At 39.4% G+C, this 26,130-nt stretch overlaps 1 protein-coding gene across 2 annotated transcripts in view; it reads left to right on the forward strand.

Moving 5' to 3' along the window:
* The first annotated feature begins 1,652 nt into the window (after positions 1 to 1,652).
* The window catches only part of LOC131956065 (ectonucleoside triphosphate diphosphohydrolase 1-like), a 35,509-nt gene continuing 11,031 nt past the window's right edge, over positions 1,653 to 26,130 (forward strand). The window contains exons 1-3 of one of the 2 annotated variants that reach the window (XM_059320438.1): positions 1,653 to 2,148; positions 24,211 to 24,274; positions 25,016 to 25,215. In XM_059320438.1, coding sequence (XP_059176421.1) covers positions 25,043 to 25,215 — 173 coding nt within the window. In that variant the 5' untranslated portion in view covers positions 1,653 to 2,148; positions 24,211 to 24,274; positions 25,016 to 25,042. The remainder of the gene's footprint in view (positions 2,149 to 24,210; positions 24,275 to 25,015; positions 25,216 to 26,130) is intronic. The other variant, XM_059320439.1, reaches the window with a different exon arrangement.

Genomic DNA, 26,130 nt, shown 5'->3' on the forward strand with positions numbered 1-26,130 from the left:
CAAGGGAATACAGCCACAGACAAGGGAATACAGCCACATACAAGGGAATACAGCCACATACAACAGACAAGGGAATACAGCCACATACAACAGACAAGGGAATACAGCCACATACAACAGACAAGGGAATACAGCCACATACAACAGACAAGGGAATACAGTCACATACAACAGACAAGGGAATACAGCCACATACCACAGACAAGGGAATACAGCCACATACAACAGACAAGGGAATACAGTCACATACAACAGACAAGGGAATACAGCCACATACCACAGACAAGGGAATACAGCCACATACTACAGACAAGGGAATACAGCCACATACATCAGACAAGGGAATACAGCCACAGACAAGGGAATACAGCCACATACAAGGGAATACAGCCACATACAACAGACAAGGGAATACAGCCACATACAACAGACAAGGGAATACAGTCACATACCACAGACAAGGGAATACAGCCACATACTACAGACATGGGAATACAGCCACATACAACAGACAAGGGAATACAGTCACATACAACAGACAAGGGAATACAGCCACATACCACAGACAAGGGAATACAGCCACATACAACAGACAAGGGAATACAGCCACAGACAAGGGAACACAGCCACATACAACATACAAGGGAACACAGCCACATACAACAGACAAGGGAATACAGCCACAGACAAGGGAATACAGCCACATACAACAGACAAGGGAATACAGTCACATACAACAGACAAGGGAATACAGTCACATACAACAGACAAGGGAATACAGCCACAGACAAGGGAACACAGCCACATACAACATACAAGGGAACACAGCCACATACAACATACAAGGGAACACAGCCACGTACAACAGACAAGGGAATACAGCCACACACCACACATAAGTCATGTGTGGGTGGGGCTAGTTGTGTTCACGGCTTTAGGTGTGGGTGGGGCTGGTCGGTTTTAAGTGTCCTGCTTGGTAAGAGGTTTGTGTGACGTCAGCATACAGTAGCTTTATCAAAACAACGTGGTCAACTTCAGGACCACATGTTTTATCGTCAAGCAATGAGGGGTCAAAGGTGAATCTAGCTCAATGAGCTAATCTTTTCCTGCCCTCTCAAGGTGAATCTAGCTCAATGAGTTGAAGTCCCCCCATTCTCAAGTTTTCTTGAGAAAACAAATAGAAATGAATTAAGGAACTGATAAAAACATGATGTGTCTTGCGTGGGGTTTCCCATTGTCAATTGAGCACCCGAGTTCACTGATTGGTTAGTGTTGTGTTAGTCATGTGACAGTCATGTGTCTGTTCGTCATTGGTGTGTCGTTGGTGTGTCGTTATGTCAATAATGTGTCGTAACCGTTGGATAGTAAGGAGCTAAAATAAGATGTGTAGGAAGGATCTCGTCAACAATCTAGTAGTCTACAGAGCTATAGATCACCAGCTTTGTGTAAACTAGGGTATGCATTGCTAAGACATACCTTGTTTTAATCAACAAAGGTATAACTATAAAATACCTTAGATAGACAAGCGTCATAACTCTATAAACTACCTTGTGATACACTAAGCTCATGGCTTAACATCTCACACACAATTCACACACACTTCACACAGACCACACAGACCACACAGAGGCCACACAGAATTTCTCCCCGCCCGCCATCCCAAGAACCTAGTGACGTCACATACAATGTCAGGAAGTAACTGTAGCAGTAAGAAACACAATTGATGGTGCCGAAATGTGAAACGGAAGATCGTCTGCGCCCTGTTAGCGCCCGGTGTACACGAGCAGACGACGGCCTGCTACCCCCGGGCAAAGGTCAGCCCGTGAGGGTGGCGGCTGGAACTGCGGCAGGTTAGCCTGGCACTCACACGGTGCCACCACGCCATCACCGCTCGCCGCGCAGTCAGTGACAGCCGCTGAAGTCACCGACAGCCACCGTTTGTCGCCAGTTTGCCAGCCCACTCAACGCTGCTGATTAACTTTTATCAACTTTTAAGTGGATGCTGTCTAAATCCGAGTGGATAATATAAGCGTGGATAACAACACGAGTACTGGATGGCTTCACGAAGTGGATAACTCATTGTTTTAGTGTTTGAATACACCACCTAGCCTGCAGGGGTACACAAGACTGTATGTACAGCTCGTCAAGGTAAGAACTCGGTCAACTTAGTCACCTTTACACATATAGTCATACAAACACACATAAATATATATTTACATACATACGCGTTTATGGGATTATACATATTTGTATATATATATATATATATATATATATATATATATATATATATATATATATATATTGTATACTATATGTAATGTATGTACAAACCTGATACGGGTATACATGTGTGTATTCCTACCATACCGCTCGCTCTTATATCCACCTGATTGTGAACACTTTGACATTTGGTGAAAATATCGGCCGTCAGCTGATAGCGATATCGGCGAAACCCGATCGCTCAAAGCAAGTGTATTTGTTGACCTAATCAAAGAAGGTCACGTAGGTCACCGAGACCTTTCTTCCTCATGGGGATTTAAATTATTGTTGGTTCACAGTGGTACGCTCCAAACGTAAACACTTTCTGTCATCAATGTTCCCCACCAAACGTTCTACTTTAGATGTTGGATATACTTTCTGTCATCAATGTTCCCCACCAAAAGTTCTACTTTAGATGTTTGACGTTCATACTTTCTGTCATCAATGTTCCCCACCAAAAGTTCTACTTTAGATGTTGGATATACTTTCTGTCATCAATGTTCCCCACCAAAAGTTCTACTTTAGATGTGTTGATGTGCTTGTGTGTGTTGGCTGTTGCTCGGAAAGTTGCACTGACGTGCACGTGACTTGCACCTCGCGATGTTAGTACTCACACTTTACCTGACCCACCTGTGGCTTCCTTCTCCCCAAGATCCCCCACCCCACCCCACCCTGCCTGCATGTGGGAAGTTTATTTGAATGTTTGTATTTTGTCTGGAGATCTAAAGTTGCTCGGTATAGCGAGGGAGAGGGGAGAGAAACTTTAGGGCCATTTAATTAGCAGGGAAATATTTAATTCATTCATGTTAAAGACGTATCATTTGCCAGTTTCACATTTCCCGCAGTGAGTGGGATAGTAGAAAATAATTCTGGCACAATTCAAGTAGAGCTTGTCAGTTCTTAATCACGTGATCTCGGTGGACAGACAAAATGTTTTGACAAATAGGAAAGCACGAGTTACCTGCCGCTGCCATTAGGGTGAGAGGGGTGTCCCGAGTTCTCTTTTCTTGCTAGATCTAGTACTTCGGGGAGATAATTAGCTCATTCCTAAACCACGGTGTAATCTGGCTATACCTACACCAACTCATAGAATCTAATATATAAAGCTCAGTTCTGTATGTAACGCATATGTTTGTCGTTGGTCTTGGATGGATTTAAGTGTTAGACAATTATCGTGCGCATTTGTCTAAACTTATGAGTTAAAAAATTACTATTGAAAGTGTTGGGAAATAATTTTCATTTTTCAAATGATAGTAATAATTGTCGGCATGTTCATTCAACACAAGTTTTTAAAAAATATCATCTTTTACAACAATTCTAATTATGTCTTTATTTAGTCCTATAGCACTTACTTCCCTTTGATAAATTAGGAAAACACAATTACTTCCCTTTATAAAACCATTGCATTTTGTGGAAAAGAATTTACTTTTTAATTACTTTGTTTTGGTGTTGGGAAAAAAAAATTACATAATTAGCGGGGATTGATCAAGTGCAAATGTTGTAGGTATTTTACGGATAAGCTTGGAGTATTATAATTGTTCATCAAATTGAAACAGGCGCGTTCGTTTAAGTGAGTGCAAAAGACTATGAATAAGTTGGGGTACTATAGTATAGTCGTTCATTAAGCTAAAACAGGTGATTCCGCCCCGGGCGTTTATGTTCGCGTTAGTGTTTTCTTTGTGTTTAGGTGGGTTTGCGTTAGTGGTTGCGTTTTGATTTGGTTCGTTTTTGCTCTTTCTTTTTTCGTTTTTGTTTGTGTTTTTTTGTTTGGGTTTGTATTTGTGTTTTTGGTTGGTTTTGCGTTTGGATTTGGTTTGTTTTCGTTTGCTTTTTCGTTTTTTTTTTTGTTGTTGGTATTGGTGTTTGTGGTTGGGTTTGTTGTTAGGTTTTTGTTTTCGTTTGCTTTTTTGTTTTTTTTTTTTGTGTTTGTATTGGTGTTGGTGGTTGTGGTTGGGTTTGTTGTTAGGTTTTTGTTTTCGTTTGTATTTGTAATTGTGTTAGAGTTATGTTTGCGTTTTGTTGTTTTGGTTGGTTGTGGTTTGGGTGGGCAATGCCGGGTTTATGATGATTACTAAACACACAGGTGATGGTCTTTAACAGAAAGGTTTTTCACAGAAGCCAGAGCAGGGCCTGGCCGGGACGGCTAGTCTAATATATAAAGCTCAGTTCTGTATGTAATGCATATGTTTGTCGTTGGTCTTGGATGAATTTAAGTGTTAGAAAATTATCGTGCGCATTTGTCTAAATTTATGAGCTAAAAAATTACTATTGAAAGTGTTGGGAAATAATTTTCATTTTTCAAATGATAGTAATAATTGTCGGCATGTTCATTCAACACAAGTTTTAAAAAAATATCATCTTTTACAACAATTCTAATTATGTCTTTATTTAGTCCTATAGCACTTACTTCCCTTTGATAAATTAGGAAAACAAAATTACTTCCCTTTATAAAACCATTGCATTTTGTGGAAAATAATTTACTTTTTAATTACTTTGTTTTGGTGTTGGGAAAAAAAAATAATTACATAATCAGCGGGGATTGATCAAGTGCAAATGTTGTAGGTATTTTACAGATAAGCTTGGAGTATTAAAATTGTTCATTAAATTGAAACAGGCGCGTTCGTTTAAGTGAGTGCAAAAGACTATGAATAAGTTGGGGTACTATAGTCGTTCATTAAGCTAAAACAGGTGATTCCGCCCCGGGCGTTTATGTTCGCGTTAGTGTTTTCTTTGTGTTTAGGTGGGTTTGCGTTATTGGTTGCGTTTTGATTTGGTTCGTTTTTGTTCTTTCTTTTTTCGTTTTTGTTTGTGTTTTTTTGTTTGGGTTTGTATTTGTGTTTTTGGTTGGTTTTGCGTTTGGATTTGGTTTGTTTTCGTTTGCTTTTTCGTTGTTTTTTTTGTTGGTATTGGTGTTTGTGGTTGGGTTTGTTGTTAGGTTTTTGTTTTCGTTTGCTTTTTTTTTTTGTTTTTTCTTTGTGTTTGTATTGGTGTTTGCGGTTGTGGTTGGGTTTGCTGTTAGGTTTTTGTTTTCGTTTGTATTTGTAATTGTGTTAGCGTTATGTTTTCGTTTTGTTGTTTTGGTTGATTGTGGTTTGGGTGGGCAATGCCGGATTTATGATGATTACTAAACACACAGGTAATGGTCTTTAACAGAAAGGTTTTTCACAGAAGCCAGAGCAGGGCCTGGCCGGGACGGCTAGTTATAACTATAGAATAATTATAGGGGAATTAACTGATTCGCACATTTAGTCCCTGACACTGGCGCCAATAGCTGAGATCAACAAGGTGTGGTTTGTTGGTTGGTGACGTAGTTGTAGAATGACAGTCGTCAAAACTGTCAAATAATGATATTGTTTGTATATATTCCTGCCTCAACACTATATAAATCTCTCCCTTTCCCACTCCCCCACCCCAGAACACCCCCTGTTATAAAATAATTGCACTAAGTCCATGCTAACATCACGAGCCTTGTCTATTTCAGTGCTCACAATTCTACCAAACCTCAGTCCCCTGCATTTAGTGCTCACAGCATTTAATACGTTCTGATAATTATTCAAAACGGCTAATTGCAATTAGACCTCGACTAGAGTTCACTTTGATGTGTGAGATGGTAGCTCTGATTATTTCTGATGATTGGAATATTTGAAGTAGTTCAATCTTTAGTAGCAGTACTACAATCTAAAGTAGCAGTACTACAATCTAGAGTAGCAGTACTACAATCTAGAGTAGCAGTACTACAATCTAGAGTAGCAGTACTACAATCTAGAGTAGCAGTACTACAATCTAGAGTAGCAGTACTACAATCTAGAGTAGCAGTACTACAATCTAGAGCAGCAGTACTACAATCTAGAGCAGCAGTACTACAATCTAGAGCAGCAGTACTACAATCTAGAGTAGCACTACTACAATCTTGAGTAGCAGTACTACAATCTTGAGTAGCAGTACTACAATCTGTGATGAGGGCAGGAAGTGGTGTTAGGAGAATGGAGTGGAGGTGGGGGGTGAGATTTCAGAAAATTATTCCATAAACACACAATATGCATATATATATATATATATATATATATATATATATATATATATATATATATATATATATATATATATATATATATATATGTATTTGTATCCAGGTTTTTGTTGTAGGGGGAGCGAAAAGAGCAAAAAAAGGCGTCGAATTTTTAACACGTTCTATATACGTGTATTATATATATATATATATATATATATATATATATATATATATATATATATATATATATATATATAATTACTAGCCGTATGTCATTACTTCGCTATGAAGTAAAAAAAAATAGAAAGTAGCACTCTGAAGAAATAAGAAAAAACACACAATGGAGGCCGACAAAACAAAAATTGTATCAATTTAAACAAAAAAAATAAATATATATATTTACACACACTACAACCAAAATCAATGAACGTAACACAATCTGTTTTGTAATTCTTGTACAAAAAATTTCTTACATAATAATTCCTGGGAAATTATTTAAGACAAGTGGAATAGGGGAAATAATCACTATCTTAATATAAATATGTATATATCTACACATTTAATTATAAATGTCAAATAAAATAAACAATTACTTTAGAATATAATGAAATTGTTTAGCTCTATTCGCTTTTACAAAATGTTTTTGTCTATAATCAGAATTTAATATATTGTCATCATAAATGCTAAAGTATTACAGCATAATGAAAGTTTTTTAAAATCAGAGTTGGTATAAAACCACACTTTTCGATAGAATAGAAAAATATTCGGAATAACAGCCTACATTTAACAAAATATCGGTCTTTTAGTTCACATCATATATTTTTAATTAACTACTGCTTCTTTGTGTTCTTTAAAGATCATTTTTTAACATAGTGATAGGTATGGGTTAGATCACTGTATTGATCACACACCTTTTTACTGGTAATTGCAAAAACAATATTCACAGAGTTTCACGTTTAAAAAGCTAATTTTCTGGCGGCATGGTACTTTGGTACATATTTACGCGTTTTTCTACATGTACTTAACAGATCAGTTGGGGTGGGTTGGGGGGGGGGGGGGTAGGTTTAACTTCATTCACCACTGTCCGGTCACTTTAGGTCAATTACCCAACCCAGTGTATACCTAGGTGTGACATTAATGTCGCTCTACACAATTGTGGTGGTGAGGTGTGTGTGTTGGGGGGGGGGGGAGATAACCAACTCAGAGTGAACATAGCGTCAGTTTTTAGATGACTGTTCTAAACATACATATATATTACACAAATATATATTACACAAATATATATTACAGAAATAGATTTAAATAAGTAGCAGTGGTATTATGACAATAATTTGTTTCTGTATTGTAATTTTTTTTAAATTAATCACACGATTCAAACTGTATATATACAGTAATTATATGTGAAGTTTTATTTATAACATTTTCTAATTCAATTATTCGTAAGCAAATGCATTATACAGTTGCCTTAAACTTAACACCCCTCTTGCCAAGTGGTACTACCCGTAGAGGTTTTTTAAACATTGCAATGCATCGTAATGGTTATTTTTAGAATGGCGAACTGATGCTGCTGTTAATACGTGTTGTAAACGTAGACACTACTAGACTAGTACAATAATGCTTAATTGCTGCATGAAAAGAAATCTTGTGATTTACATAGATGTGCCGACCAAAAATATTTTTTTAACAAATATCATTGTTTAAAACTTTGAGTTTAAAAAGTTTCCAAAAAGGCGCCACTTTGCTGAAAATGGCCAGAGGGGGAGCGGCCGCTCCCCCTGCTCCCCCCTGCGTACGCTACTGATATATATATATATATATATATATATATATATATATATATATATATATCGATTTAAGACAGTAGAATAGTTGTTTTTATGAAAATACAATATTTTTCTTCAATTAAAGCGACGACTATAGCATACCGTTAACCGTTGCCATATTCTGTAACCACAATGGCTTACAGTTAAACGAATGCTACAATAGTTTAACATGCGCTACAATAGTCTGGAAAGGTACAACTTCACTTACGTCATACCGTGTGTGAAGAAGGGATGGAATACAATTGGGGGTGGGTGGATATGGCGAGAGGGTGTAGCGTTGTGCAGCTAGTACAATAATTGGCTAACTTTGTCCTTTGTGGCTAGATATTAATAAGCTATTAAGATATATCTCACGCGATTTTTTTTATTCTTCTCGGTTTCAATGGAATATTAATTTCTTTAATCGTTCCATGTTGTTTTTGTAAAATTTTAACTTTAGCAATTAACCTAGATAACAGGTAATCAAACAAAATAAGTGTGTTGCCTGTAATCTGACAGTCTTTGCTGCTAGTTTGGTATAATGTAACATAACTTACGACAGCTATGTTTACTTCGCTAGCCTTATATAACATCAGTTACATGCGCTAGTTTGGTATAATGTAACATGTAACTTACTATAGCAATGTTTACCTCGCTAGCTAGAGACTATAACCACAGTTACATGCCTCTAGTTTGGTATAATGTAACATGTAACTTAAGATAGCAATGTTTACCACGCTAGCTAGAGACTATAACGACAGTTACATGCCTCTAGTTTGGTATAATGTAACATGTAACTTAAGATAGCAATGTTTACCACGCTAGCTAGAGACTATAACGACAGTTACATGCCTCTAGTTTGGTATAATGTAACATGTAACTTAAGATAGCAATGTTTACCACGCTAGCTAGAGACTATAACGACAGTTACATGCCTCTAGTTTGGTATAATGTAACATGTAACTTAAGATAGCAATGTTTACCACGCTAGCTAGAGACTATAACGACAGTTACATGCCTCTACTTTGGTATAATGTAACATGTAACTTACTATAGCAATGTTACCACGCTAGCTAGAGACTATAATGTAACATGTAACTTACTATAGCAATGTTTACCACGCTAGCTAGAGACTATAACCTCAGTTACATGCCTCTAGTTTGGTATAATGTAACATGTAACTTAAGATAGCAATGTTACCACGCTGGCTAGAGACTATAACGACAGTTACATGCCTCTAGTTTGGTATAATGTAACATGTAACTTAAGATAGCAATGTTTACCACGCTAGCTAGAGACTATAATGTAACATGTAACTTACTATAGCAATGTTTACCTCGCTAGCTAGAGACTAGAGTTAAGTTTAGCCACAGTTAAAGCTGTACCAGCCAACAGACAGCAGCTGTTAGAACAGCATTTATCATCCCTGTCATCAATTCCCATATCTATCACTGGCCATTGGCCACGGATAATTCGGCGGCCGCAGAGGAGAGGGGGTGGAGGTAGGAGGGGAAATAACTGTTAAAATAGGGGCAACAAGCAGGCGTTGATCAAAGGGAGAGCATCGGGGAAGTGTCACATCAACGAGCACCAACACAGGGGGAAATGATTTTTTTAAATAAATGGCCAGGCTCTTTTTCAGCTGTCTGGTATATGCAGTTTCACATTTTTTTTCCTCATCACATGGAGTTGGCCAGTAAAAAATATGACACATTTCAAGTAGAGCGTGTCAGTTCTTAAATCACGTGGTCGCAAGCATCAGACAAAATGTTTTGACAGGAAACCACGAGTTACCTGCCGCTGGAGATGGAAAACACCGACATATTCCGTTTATCTTGCTGGCTGGTACTACAAGAAGATAATCTGCTTTTTCCTGGATTTAAATTGTGTTGTAATCCGATTAACCCTACTCCATTATAATCTGTCTTTTTATACAAGAAAACAAATAGTAATCAAAATAAAGAATCTCTGCAAAGCAAAGTTCAGTAGCCACAACATCATGTAGCCACAACATCATTTAGCCACAACATCATGTAGACACACAACATCATGTAGCCACAACATCATATAGCCACAACATCGTGTAGCCACAACATCATGTAGCCACAACATCATATAGCCACAACATCATGTAGCCACAACATCATTTAGCCACAACATCATGTAGACACACAACATCATGTAGCCACAACATCATATAGCCACAACATCGTGTAGCCACAACATCGTGTAGCCACAACATCATGTAGCCACAACATCATATAGCCACAACATCGTGTAGCCACAACATCATGTAGCCACAACATCATATAGCCACAACATCGTGTAGCCACAACATCATGTAGACACACAACATCATGTAGACACACAACATCATGTAGACACACAACATCATATAGCCATAACATCATGTAGCGACAACATCATGTAGCCATAACATCATGTAGTCACAACATCATGTAGTCACAATATCATGTAGACACAACATCATGTAGACACACAACAACATGTAGACACAACATCATGTAGACACACAACATCATGTAGTCACACAACATCATGTAGACACAACATATAGCCACAACATCATGTAGACACAACATCATATAGACACAACATCATATAGCCACAACATCATGTAGACACAACATCATGTAGACACAACATCATGTAGACACAACATCATATAATCAAAAGAAAGAATCTCTGCAAAGCAGAGTTCAGTAGACACAACATCATGTAGCCACAACATCGTGTAGCTACAACATCATGTAGACACAACATCATATAATCGAAAGAATCTCTGCAAAGCAGAGTTCAGTAGACACAAAATCATGTAGACACACAACATCATGTAGACACAACATCATGTAGACACACAACATCATGTAGACACACTACATCATGTAGACACACAACATCGTATAGCCACAACATCATGTAACCACAACATCATGTAGCCACAACATCATGTAGCCACAACATCATGTAGACACACTACATCATGTAGACACACAACATCATGTAGCCACAACATCATGTAGCCACAACATCATGTAGCCACAACATCATGTAGACACACTACATCATGTAGACACACAACATCGTGTAGCCACAATATCATTTAACCACAACATCCTGAAAAACAAGGACGTCACTTGGAGCACAAAGAAAAAAATAAAAACAATATTGAGGCCAGCGATGATGTATGTCTGTAAAACCTGCACGCTAAAAATAACTCACGGAAAACTCTGAGAAAACGTACTCAAGTCTAGAAGAGAAAGAATTCTCTGGAAAATAAATGGACCGACATATGATAAAAATAGATGGACCGACACAGGATAAAAATAGATGGACCAACACAGGATAAAAAAAGATGGACCGAACCAATATAAAAATAAATGGACCGCCGCAGGATAAATTTAGATGGGAAGTACAACCAATCAAGAGCTAGATGAAATTTACAAAACCCGACGATAATGGCAGGAAAAAAAAGAAGATCTCGATAGTTTGATCATCTGAAAACAATGCCAAATCACGAAGCGTTGAAAATTGCATGGACAAAACATCGATGGTCTGAGAGAATGCAGCAGAGCCAATAGATAGATAGGTGGATGGGTGGATGTTGGTTGGGCGAGATGACCGCCGTTAGAGATGAGCGACCACTGACCGCTGTTAGAGATGGACGACCACTGACCGTTGTTAGAGATGGACGACCACTGACCACAGCTAGAGATGAGCGACCACTGACTGTCGTTAGGGTTAGAGATGGACGACCACTGACCACAGCTAGAGATGAGCGACCACGGAATGACTCCGCTGCGTGACGTAAGTGTGATATAACTAAGGGTGAGTAAGATTCAAGAGACGACAAAAATCTGCAAGTTTCAGCAACCAGCTCACGTGACTTACCTGGTCTCCATCGTCTGCTCCGTGTTTGGCGTCTGCTGCAGCTAGAATCAATTGGTGAGATGTGAACCAGTCGAGGTGTTGGGGCATGTTGGGTACCCTAGCATCTCGCGGTTTCGTAGCTGCATAGAAAGTCTGTCTGATCAAGTAAAGGATGTGTCTATGGGTTGGCTGGGGTGCTAGTAGATTAGAAAGTCGCTGTATTATTTCATCAACATGATGTCAACATATCACATACCATCAACATATCACATACCATCAACATATCACATACCATCAACATATCACATACCATCAACATATCACGTACCATCAACGTGTAACTGGCCATCAACAATACAGATGTCACCCCCTCGGTCAGCGTTTGTCGCTGGCTACATGACAGCACATGACAGTACATGACAGCACATGACAGCACATGACAGCACATGACAACACATGACAGCACATGACAACACATGACAGCACAGTGATGCACAATACAATAGGATGGCCACGTGGTGATATCTATAGGATGGCCAAAATATCACACTGGTAGGATGGCCTAATAATGACACCTACAGGATGATCAAAATACGTGTTGATATCTAAAGGATGGCCCACGACATCGCATATATAAGATGGCCACAACATCACATATATAAGATGGTCACATCATCACATATATAAGATGGCCCACAACATCACATATATAAGATGGCCACAACATCACATATATAAGATGCCCACAACGTCACATACATAAGATGGCCACAACATCCCATATATAAGATGGCTACATCACATCTACTAAAAGATGGCCACACCGTCACATCTATAAGACGGCCACAACATCACATATATAAGACGGCCACAACATCACATATAGATAAGATGGCCACAACATCACATCTATACGATAGCCCACAACACCAAACCTATAAGATGGCAACATAATGACACTTACAAGATGGCCATCAGCTATTAAGTCCCATACAAAGCCGGAAGGAATGTCGTCATCACATTAACCACTTGATGAATGGAATCCTACCCGGACTTATCACATTAACCACTGGATGAATGGAATCCTACCCGGACTTATCACCTTAACCACTGGATGAATGGAATCCTACCCGGACTTATCACCTTAACCACTGGATGAATGGAATCCTACCCGGACCTATCACATTAACCACTGGATGAATGGAATCCTATCCGTATCACATTAACCACTGAATGAATGGAATCCTAACAGGACTTATCACATTAACCACTGTATGAATGGAATCCTAACAGGACTTATCACATTAACCACTGTATGAATGGAATTCTATCCGGACCTATCACATTAACCACTGTATGAATGGAATCCTACCCAGACTCATCACATTAACCACTGTATGAATGGAATCCTACCCGGACTTAGCTCAGCTGCTTACACAACATCTGCCTTGTCATCTGAAGATGACAAGATTAGCTTAACTTGATACAACAATCTCCCCCCCCCCTCTCCCGCCCTTTGTTTTATTCTGGCAAAATTTTCAGGTTTTTTCACCTTATAAAAATGTGATTTCTGTGTCTATTTATATAGCAGGTAGGTTTTGTGTCAGACTCTATAGCTGTTGGATGTCTGTTTCTTTAGCTGGTAGGTTTTTTGATTTACTGCTTTATCACTGAAAATATCACGGTCATGTGTATCCTTTTCTTGTATTTGTATACTACGCACATACACACACACATATATATTTATATATATAAATGACATATATATATATATATATATATATATATATATATATATATATATATATATATATATATGATATTACACGTATTACTTTAATAAATGTTACATTGCCATGAGCGTTGATTACCGTTCACATGTTTTATCACAATGTATCGAGCTATTATTTGCGATGAAACCGAAACTAGAAATGTGTCTAGCCGTTTATATCTAACGTCTGCTAGTTAAGAGTGGATTGAGACCGACTGAAGACATAAGTAATGGAAAGTATGGCACATCCTCCACCCTCCACCCTACACCCTCCACCCTCCTACATACACGGTTCCAGAGTTGAGTTACGTGAAACAGTGGAGCTGACGCTAAAAGCTGGCACTTGTTGTGTATTGTTGGAGGGAACACGTGAACTAACAGTAGCAGGGATCTAGTGTTAGTCAACAGTGGGTGGCCTAGCTGTCAGTCAACTAGCAGTGGGTGGCCTAGCTGTCAGTCAATAAGCAGTGGGTGGCCTAGCTGTCGGTCAACTAGCAGTGGGTGGCCTAGCTGTCAGTCAACTAGCAGTGGGTGGCCTAGCTGTCAGTCAATAAGCAGTGGGTGGCCTAGCTGTCAGTCAACTAGCAGTGGGTGGCCTAAATTTAGCAGTCAGCCTCGTATGTTTTGGCTTTGACTTTTTGCCTACTCTCATTTTACAATAGCAGTTATTTGATCATAGCGGTTATAGAAATGTTTACGTACTTTAATCAAACCCAACGGCTACTTCTTTGGCTTGTGCACTGCGACAAGGTGGCGTTGTGTGTAATGTGTTGTGAATGTGTAAAGGTGTGTTCAAATTGTGCTTTATCCGTGTAATGTGTTATTACTTGCTTGTGCTACATGTTTTTTAGCGTAGTTTATTGTTAATCTTTGCTTGTGTGTGTACTGTGTTTTAAATTATTGCTTCTTCTACGTATATACGTATATATACGTATATATATATATATATATATATATACATGTCTGTCTGTGTGTATGTATGTATGTATGTAATGTGTTGTGTATGCTTATGTTTGAAAATGCTCCACCTGAATACAAAATTTCGCTTACTCTTGAACCCTCTGCCCACTCATCAAGCCATGCATGTTTGTGTTGGCGTTGATAGTTTTTTTGTTTTGTTGCATTTTTATGGTGCAGGTTTTCAAATGTTCTATCGCGTAGTGTGTCTGGGGGTAAAGTAGGGGTTGATAAAAAACCGGGAGGGGGGCTGTTATTGCCGCAGCGATATTCAATAACATACAAAAACTCTAAGGCTATTAACAAGTAGTATATATTTTCCAAATAGTTATATTGGATTTTTATATATATATATATATATATATATATATATATATATATATATATATATATATATATATATATATATATATATATATATATATATATATATATATATATATACATATATATATATGTATATATATATACATATATATATACATATATACATATATATATATATATATATATATATATATATATATATATATATATATATATATATATATATATATATATATATGTGTGTGTGTGTGTGTGTGTGTGTGTGTGTGTGTGTGTGTGTGTGTGTGTGTGTGTGTGTGTGAGTGTGTGTGTGTGTCAGAAACCATAATTTTTGGAGTGTCAATTAATTATTATTTTTTGTTTGCTATGGATAGTTTTTAAAAAAAAAATTCATAAAAAACGTTTTAATAACAAGCTTTTATGTAATGATGCACTAAAAAGTAGAAAATAAATTATAGACTACTATTTAAATAACTATAAAGAAAAGCGTGGATACCTTTACTAATGTTAAGGAAGACACCCACGCTTTTCTTTATAGTTATTTAAATAGTAGTCTATAATTTATTTTCTACTTTTTAGTGCATCATTACATAAAAGCTTGTTATTAAAACGTTTTTTATGAATTTTTTTTTCAGTACTTTACATGTTTTATTTACAATAGAGTTACATGACTAAAAACCATTGCGCGCCTACTGAACATCACGTTCAGTAGGCGCGCAATGGTTTTTGAACGCAGCCATTACGTGATGGCGCAGCTATTGAAGGTGATGACGCGTGTGGTGTGGTTGGCTAGACATGCCTACTAATTCGGTCCAAATTTTTATTAATTCATAAAAAATTAATTAGGCATCCAATTAAGTCAAATTTAGTTTCAGATTGCATTGTCTTCATGTCTTGACCCACGTGCTAACTTTGAATCGTATCGGTCAAGTAGAACTGTCCGAATTTTCACTCCTGCGTTTCCGTCTAGACTGACGACAGAGGAAGTGAGTTAAATAAAAGCTTGTAAAAAAAAAATTCATAAAAAACGTTTTAATAACAAGCTTTTATGTAACAATGCACTAAAAAGTAGAAAATAAATTATAGACTACTATTTAAATAACTATAAAGAAAAGCGTGGGTCACTTTAGTATCTATTGGATACATTTACTAATGTTAAGGAAGACACCCACGCTTTTCTTTATAGTTATTTAAATAGTAGTCTATAATTTATTTTCTACTTTTTAGTGCATTGTTACATAAAAGCTTGTTATTAAAACGTTTTTTATGAATTTTTTTTTTCAATACTTTACATGTTTTATTTACAATAGAGTTACATGACTAAAAACCATTGCGCGCCTACTGAACATCACGTTCAGTAGGCGCGCAATGGTTTTTGAACGCAGCCATTACGTGATGGCGCAGCTATTGAAGGTGATGACGCGTGTGGTGTGGTTGGCTAGACATGCCTACTAATTCGGTCCAAATTTTAATTAATTAATAAAAAATTAATTAGGCATCCAATTAAGTCAAATTTAGTTTCAGATTGCATTGTCTTCATGTCTTGACCCACGTGCCAACTGTGAATCGTGTAGGTCAAGTAGAAGTTTCCGAATTTTCACTCCTGCGTTTCCGTCTAGACTGACGACTGACGAGGAAGTGAGTTAAATAAAAGCTTGTAATAAAAAAATTCATAAAAAACGTTTTAATAACAAGCTTTTATGTAATGATGCACTAAAAAGTAGAAAATAAATTATAGACTACTATTTAAATAACTATAAAGAAAAGCGTGGGTCACTTTAGTATCTATTGGATACCTTTACTAATGTTAAGGAAGACACCCACGCTTTTCTTTATAGTTATTTAAATAGTAGTCTATAATTTATTTTCTACTTTTTAGTGCATCATTACATAAAAGCTTGTTATTAAAACGTTTTTTATGAATTTTTTTTTCAGTACTTTACATGTTTTATCTACAATAGAGTTACATGACTAAAAACCATTGCGCGCCTACTGAATATCACGTTCAGTAGGCGCGCAATGGTTTTTGAACGCAGCCATTACGTGGTCGTGATGGCGCAGCTATTGATGACGCGTGTGGTGTGGTTGGCTAGACATGCCTACTAATTCGGTCCAAATTTTAATTAATTCATAAAAAATCAATTAGGCATCCAATTAAGTCAAATTTAGTTTCAGATTGCATTGTCTTCATGTCTTGACCCACGTGCCAACTGTGAATCGTGTCGGTCAAGTAGAACTGTCCGAATTTTCACTCCTGCGTTTCCGTCTAGACTGACGACAGACTGTCGACAGAGGAAGTGAGTTAAATAAAAGCTTGTAAAAAGGAAAGTTTTTCTTTCGGGCCCGCTGATCCTTTGGGCAGACCAATAGTTCCAGGCACCTGGGCATAGGATAATTTACTCAGCACTGTACCAGGCCGCCATATGATAGTATACTCAGCACTGTACCAGGCCGCCATATGATAGTATACTCAGCACTGTACCAGGCCGCCATATGATACTGTACTCAGTACTGTACCAGGCCGCCATATGATAGTATACTCAGCACTGTACCAGGCCGCCATATGATAGTATACTCAGCACTGTACCAGGCCGCCATATGATACTGTACTCAGTACTGTACCAGGCCGCCATATGATAGTATACTCAGCACTGTACCAGGCCGCCATATGATACTGTACTCAGTACTGTACCAGGCCGCCATATGATACTGTACTCAGTACTGTACCAGGCCGCCATATGATACTGTACTCAGTACTGTACCAGGCCGCCATATGATAGTGTACTCAGCACTGTACCAGGCCGCCATATGATAGTGTACTCAGCACTGTACCAGGCCGCCATATGATAGTGTACTCAGCACTGTACCAGGCCGCCATATGATAGTGTACTCAGCACTGTACCAGGCCGCCATATGATAGTGTACTCAGCACTGTACCAGGCCGCTATATGATAGTGTACTCAGCACTGTACCAGGCCGCCATATGATAGTGTACTCAGCACTGTACCAGGCCGCCTTTACTTTCACTAACATGATGTACATTACCCGGATCCCATATTTTGCTTGAGACCGATATTTTCAAGATGTTATTGTCATTCATCTCGTCTAAAATCACGTCACATTTGTTACATCAGTCTCTGTCCCCAACACAAGATCCCACAGGCCGAGCTCTCGACAGGCGAGAAAATCATTGACCCACCCCTTCACTGTACATGACTGAGTGCTGACTTATCAGACAACTGCAGGGGGGGGGGGGGAGAGGCGTGTGTCAATCCTGGTGTATTCTTTGACTGACATACACATCCAACATGACAGACATACACATCCAACATGACAGACATACACATCCAACATGACAGACAGACACATACAACATGACAGACAGACACACCCATGACAGACACGTCCAACATGAAAGGCAGGCAAATCCAACATGACAGACAGGCACATCTATGACAGACAAGCCTAACATGACACATTCAACATGAAAGACAGTCACACCCATGACAGGCACATCCAACATGACAGACAGGCACATCCAACATGACAGGCACATCCAACATGACAGGCACATCCAACATGACAGGCACATCCAACATGACAGGCACATCCAACATGACAGGCACATCCAACATGACAGGCACATCCAACATGACAGGCACATCCAACATGACAGGCACATCCAACATGACAGACAGGCACATCCAACATGACAGACAGACACGTCCAACGTGACAGACACGTCCAACATGATAGGCACATCCAACATGACAGACAGGCACATCCAACATGACAGACAGGCACATCCAACATGACAGACAGGCACATCCAACATGACAGACAGGCACATCCAACATGACAGACAGGCACATCCAACATGACAGACAGGCACATCCAACATGACAGACAGGCACATCCAACATGACAGACAGGCACATCCAACATGACAGACAGGCACATCCAACATGACAGACAGGCACATCCAACATGACAGACAGGCACATCCAACATGACAGACACGTCCAACATGACAGACAGGCACATCCATCATGAAGCAGAACAGCCCTACATGTTTCTCTAGTAAAATACCAATCCGATGTACCAGCCTATACCACACGCATAGTGATGAAGATAGTGTGTACGTCTTTCTGGTGACGTATTGTTTTAATGTACGTCTTTATGTTGTATTGGCTTGTTGTACGTCATTCTGGTGACGTATTGTTTTAATGTACGTATTTGTGTTGACGTATTGTCTTACAATACGTCTTCCTGGTGCCGTATTCTTTTAATGTACGTTTTTATGTTGCCTTATTGACTTGTACGTCATTCTGGTGCCGTATTGTTTTAATGTACGTCTTTGTGTTGTACTGTCTTGTTGTATTGAGCGATGTATTAAATCCGTGTGTTGCCGTATTGTCTTACCGTACGTCTTAGTGTTGCCGTTTTGTCTTGTTGTACTGAGCGATGTATTAAATCCGTGTGTTGCCTTGCCGTACGTCTTTGTGTTGCCGTATTGCCTTGCTACGTCTTAGTGTTTCCGTATTGTCTTGTTGTACTGAGCGATTTGGTAAAGCTGCAAGTAATTAGCCGAGCTCATTTTTTTTTCTCGCTGTTAATGTCTGCCAGGTAAGCCAATTAAAATACGTTTGGAAATTGTGCACTTGATGGCTGTAGTTGTTGTCTGATTCATTAGAAAGTCTGTTGTCTGATTCATCAGAAAGTCTGTTGTCTGATTCATCAGAAAGTCTGTTGTCTGATTCATCAGAAAGTCTGTTGTCTGATTCATCAGAAAGTCTGTTGTCTGATTCATCAGAAAGTCTGTTGTCTGATTCATCAGAAAGTCTGTTGTCTGATTCATCAGAAAGTATGTTGTCTGATTCATCAGAAAGTCTGTTGTCTGATTCATCAGAAAGTCTATTGTCTGATTCATCAGAAAGTCTATTGTCTGATTCATCAGAAAGTCTATTGTCTGATTCATCAGAAAGTCTGTTGTCTGATTCATCAGAAAGTCTGTTGTCTGGCGAGACTCATCAGAAAGTATATTCTATTTAGCTGTAATTATTTGACTATGGATAACGACCAAATATTGATGTCACGTGGGTGCAACCAGTTCGATGTCACGTGACATCAAATTGAAGTGAATCAGTATTTAACGTTGTCATAAATATTTCACTGAGGCAAGAGAGGGAGCTAGAGGCCAGCGATTAAATCCCGGGTACAATAAAAAAAATGTAAACAAATACAACTGGCGCTGTTTGGTCAACAACAGTCAGCTGAGCCTCATCGATTTCAAGGTATTAATTTCATTGGTCAAGGCAGAATCGGTTACTAAAATATGCAAGGGAGTTGTTTCCCTTCAGGCGAGTCACTTCCCTTGTGTTGTGTGACGTCACGCCAGTGCCAGTCACCCTGCTGTTGGGTTAATTAAATTAGAGACGAAATAATGGCATAAGTTAATTGGAGTATAACTGACGGCCATTTTTCCCACAACAGGGGAGGCTACCCGCTTATTTCCCCTGTGTGTAGGCAGACCAACACGGCAGTAAACTATGTCCCTTGGTCTCTCAGTGAACCAGATGGTCAGGTTTTAGAGCGAAAACATATTTGCTGTTACTTTATTGATATCGATCTTTAATCGCCTAGTTCAAGTTGTCACGGTTAATGTTAGGTGTATATAACGTTTCGTTCGTTTAGTTCATCATCTTAATGATTAGGTTTTCAAGAATTCATTATTTGAAAATTATTTGAATATTTCAGTGGTTTAGATTTTTATTAAATCGTGATTTAAATCATTTTTTATATAAGTTATCTCTGTTCCATTAGCCAAGCTATGTTGACAGTCATAATACGATGCAACACAAGAGATTTAAGAGTATATCACATCACCCTGATATGTGTACAACACCGTATATCACAGTGATATGTGTACAACACCGTATATCACAGCGTCCTGATATGTGTACAACACCGTATATCACAGCGTCCTGATATATGTACAACACCGTATATCACAGCGTCCTGATATGTGTACAACACCGTATACCACATCACCCTGATATATGTACAACACCGTATATCACAGCGCCCTGATATGTGTACAACACCGTATACCACATCACCCTGATATATGTACAACACCGTATATCACATCGCCCTGATATGTGTACAACACCGTATACCACATCACCCTGATATATGTACAACACCGTATATCACAGCGCCCTGATATGTGTACAACACCGTATATCACAGCGCCCTGATATGTGTACAACACCGTATACCACATCACCCTGATATATGTACAACACCGTATATCACAGCGATATGTGTACAACACCGTATATCACATCGCCCTGATATGTGTACAACACCGTATACCACATCACCCTGATATATGTACAACACCGTATATCACAGCGATATGTGTACAACACCGTATATCACAGCGATATGTGTACAACACCGTATATCACAGCGATATGTGTACAACACCGTATATCACAGCACCCGGATATGTGTACAACGCCGTATACCACATCACCCTGATATGTGTACAACACCGTATATCACAGCGATATGTGTACAACACCGTATATCACAGCGATATGTGTACAACACCGTATATCACAGCGATATGTGTACAACACCGTATATCACAGCGATATGTGTACAACACCGTATATCACACCACCCTGATATGTGTACAACACCGTATATCACAGCGTCCTGATACGTGTACAACACCGTATATCACATCACCCTGATATGTGTACAACGCCGTATATCACAGCGTCCTGATACGTGTACAACACCGTATATCACAGCCCCCTGATATGTGTACAACACTGTATATCACAGCGCCCTGATATGTTCCCAGCTTCGATCTATCCTGTGGAGAGGTGTGCACCTGCCGCCGCGATAGGCCAGATAAATGTAATTCTGTTGACGCCACATCTCTGTGTATCGTCGGCTTATCTGGCAGGCCGTACTCACTTCATCTCAAAAACTGGCGCTCACTTCGTTAAGATTATTTTAATCATTTAATCATTTCATTTTTTTTTCTTTCTCTGAACCTAAGAACGAGAGGGGTGGGGTTTAAATAGAACATTAATTTTTACACGGCATGTTTCATCAGGCTTCTAGACCGTGAGGGCTGTGTGGGCTGTGTGGGCTGTGTGGGCTGTGTGGGCTGTGAGGGCTTTCAATGTGTGAAAACATGAGAAGGTGTATTCTCAGTGGACATCCAAACGGCCATTTTTATCATGCATATTTATATGTTGTTCAGAATTAGCTTTCTGAGATTTAACCTGGCTGTTACCACCCCCTCCCACCCCCAACACCCCATGTAACCTACATCACGAGAGCTACTTCCCCTACCTGCCCATTTTTCCTGGTGTATTTCATCAATCACTTTTATCCTACCCTTCCATGCATAAAATAAAAGAAGAAGCTAGAAAACAGAAACAAAATGTTCTATTTTCTAGTGGAACAAAATGTTCTATTTTCTAGCGGAACAAAATGTTTTATTTTCTAGTTGAACAAAATGTTCTATTTTCTAGCGGAACAAAATGTTCTATTTTCTAGTGGAACAAAATGTTCTATTTTCTAGTTGAACAAAATGTTCTATTTTCTAGTGGAACAAAATGTTCTATTTTTCTAGTTGCTGTGATATTCAGACAGGTAATTGAACCCAGCAACAAGTTTGTTTTGTAAATATAGACCTTCCCAGGGGACGCCACTCTCTTCTCGTTTGTTGGAAATTAAGGACGGCGCTCACTGTACTCGTACAGACAATACAAGACATTCAGACCACGTGACACACACAGTGATTGCACCCCTCACCCCACTAGACACACACATCAGCCCCACCCCCAACCCTACACCCTCTACACCCCCCAGCCGACACAGTGATTGCACCCCTCACCCCACGTGACACACACAACAGCCCCACCCCCCCCCCCCCCCCCCCCACGATTGTAGGAAAAAAAGTCACAGGAAAAAAAACACAGGAAAAAAAAACACAGAAAAAAAGTCACAGGAAAAAAAGTCACAGGAAAAAAAGTCACAGGAAAAAAAGTCACAAATATATATATATGCATGATATTTGTTAATACTTTTATGTATTAAATATTTAGAGAGTGCAAATTAACTTAGGATTAATAAAATGTAATATAATGTGTGTAGGCTGTATACGCATAGGAATTTTTATAATTCATCTAAAAATATTTATTATGAAGTATGTAGATTGTAATTATTTTAAACTTAAGATTAGTAGCATTTAATAGAATGCTCCAAAGTCCACGTTTTTCATCGTGTTTTTTTTAAATACCAATATTAAATTACCGTGAAATGGTAAGTTGGTCGGACTTGCTGCCCTCAACTCATGGCAACAATAGTTATGTTTAGTTCAACCACCTTTACTGCCCACATTTATCACGCTCATTACATAACAAAACCTTAGGATCAAAACAGAAAGCCGACAAGGTTCAAAGGCTGTCATTGACGCATAACGTCAACAACACAAAATATGTTCGGACAATGCCTACTGAGGAGAGGCCGACCAGAGAATAGCCTACGGCAAAATGTGCCTAAATTTCTTTTATAGTTAACTTTTCTACCGCGTATTTAACTAAATACGTAACAAAAGTTGAGATTGTTGTGTTAATTATCTTAGAGTATTTTTACTTACAATTGTTATAAATCATAATGCTTTTAACGTCTATAAATAATTTATGCTATAAAAAAATACAACACACAGCAATAAACATACAAAATTTACAATTCTTAACAAATTAATAAAAATATTTCTAAAAAGATTTTTGTGACTTTTTTCTGTGACTTTATTTCTGTGACTTTTTTTCCGATAAAATTTTTCCACTGTGACTTTTTTTCTGTGACTTTTTTTCCTAGCAAAAACTGTGACTTTTTTTCTGTGTTTTTTTTTCCTGTGACTTTTTTTCCGTTCACCCCCCCCCCCCCCACCCACCCCCACCCCCACCTCCCCCACCCGACACAATGATCGCACCCCTCACCCTACGTGACACACACAAGAGCCCCACCCCCACCTCACACTGTGATTGCACCCCTCACTCCACGTGACACACACACACACACAACAGCCCACTCCCCCCCCCACCCCCACCTCACACTGTGAACGCACCCCTCATACTCTCCATGTTGTCTGACAGCTGAGCCTCGCTTGGACGCCAGCCAGACGAGTCACGTGGGGTGCTGTATGATCCCGCCCCTATGGTAAGTAGATGGGTTTGGTTTGGCCTTCTGGAATACATTAGGCATTGAATTTCGTCCAGTTTGCCAGTTCTGTCTTTCAACAATATATTTAGCGCCCGCTCTACCCCGTGAATTCAACTTCTCTCATTATAGGGCGGCCCGGGTGATAGTAACATAAACATAGACAGCAATGCAAATGTCAGAGCCTACAGCATCACATTGCCAGATTGTATAATAGCGCGATGTCATGATGCACATCATCTTCATGCTTGCTAATGTCGTGATGTTGCCCTATGGCATTGTTGCTCATATCATGATATCGCCTATAAGTCAAACTTGATAATATAAGGTAGATAAATACGTCAGCCTAACTTATGACATGAAGTAGGCCCTATATTATAGTTTCTAATGTCAGGATTTACTTGGATTGTACCTTTGGAGCTCCTGAAGAGCAAAGGTCTACAGCTACACCTCTCCACCGGACTCTGTATTGGGCAGCTCTCTTTAGTTCAGCCCATGTTCTCCCAGCAGCCCTTGCTTCCACTTCCACTTTCCTTCTCCAGGATTGCTTAGGCCGGCCTACTTTTCTTACCCCTGGGGGTCCCAGTCTACCGCTTGCCTCTCGATTTGTCATATTCCCATCTCAGGGTTGTCCCATCTATCCTAATAAGGGGCGGGTCCTATTGTATGAGGGCGGAATAAAACTATTAATTAAATATCAGACACGCCCCTAAATGTGTTTTTTTTTCTTAACGATCTAAGATTAGATAACTCACGTCCAAGCAAAGCATGGGTGGCGCCACAAGGACGGACATGATGACGTCATCAAGCTTGTGTGTGCTGGCAGCAAGTTGTCTTCTGCTCACGCTGACCTACACGTGCGCTGACACGAGCGTCGCAGACGTCAGGTACGGCGTTCTGCTGGACGCTGGGAGCTCCAGCACTAAGCTCAAGGTATACAGGTGGGTGAGTGTACGCCAGCACTAAGCTCAAGGTATACAGGTGGGTGAGTGTACGCCAGCACTAAGCTCAAGGTATACAGGTGGGTAAGTGTACGCCAGTACTAAGCTCAAGGTATACAGGTGGGTGAGTGTACGCCAGCACTAAGCTCAAGGTATACAGGTGGGTGAGTGTACGCCAGCACTAAGCTCAAGGTATACAGGTGGGTGAGTGTACTCCAGCACTAAGCTCAAGGTATACAGGTGGGTGAGTGTACTCCAGCACTAAGCTCAAGGTATACAGGTGGGTAAGTGTACGCTAGCACTAAGCTCAAGGTATACGGGTGGGTGAGTGTACGCCAGCACTAAGCTCAAGGTATACAGGTGGGTGAATGTACGCCAGCACTAAGCTCAAGGTATACAGGTGGGTAAGTGTACGCCAGCACTAAGCTCAAGGTATACAGGTGGGTAAGTGTACACCAGCGCTAAGCTCAAGCTATACAGGTGGGTGAGTGTACGCCAGCACTAAGCTCTATACAGGTGGGTAAGTGTACGCCAGCACTAAGCTCAAGGTATACAGGTGGGTGAGTGTACGCCAGCACTAAGCTCTATACAGGTGGGTAAGTGTACGCCAGCACTAAGCTCAAGGTATACAGGTGGGTAAGTGCACTCCAGCACTAAGCTCAAGGTATACAGGTGGGTAAGTGTACGCCAGCACTAAGCTCAAGGTATACAGGTGGATGAGTGCACGTGTTTTACATGGGTCGCTGTTTACATGGGTCGCAGTTTACATGGGTCGCTGTTTACATGGGTCGCAGTTTACTGTATCCACATACATAATGTATGTCAGCAATCATTGTTTGCCCATCACTTAACACAAAAGTAAATTACAATGAATATAGAAAACCCCAATCTACTGGTGACATTATTTGATTAAAA

The sequence above is a fragment of the Physella acuta genome, unplaced genomic scaffold, assembly GCF_028476545.2.
Source record: "Physella acuta isolate Inbredline_101_S28 unplaced genomic scaffold, ASM2847654v3 ptg001126l, whole genome shotgun sequence".
Lineage (NCBI taxonomy): Eukaryota > Metazoa > Mollusca > Gastropoda > Physidae > Physella > Physella acuta.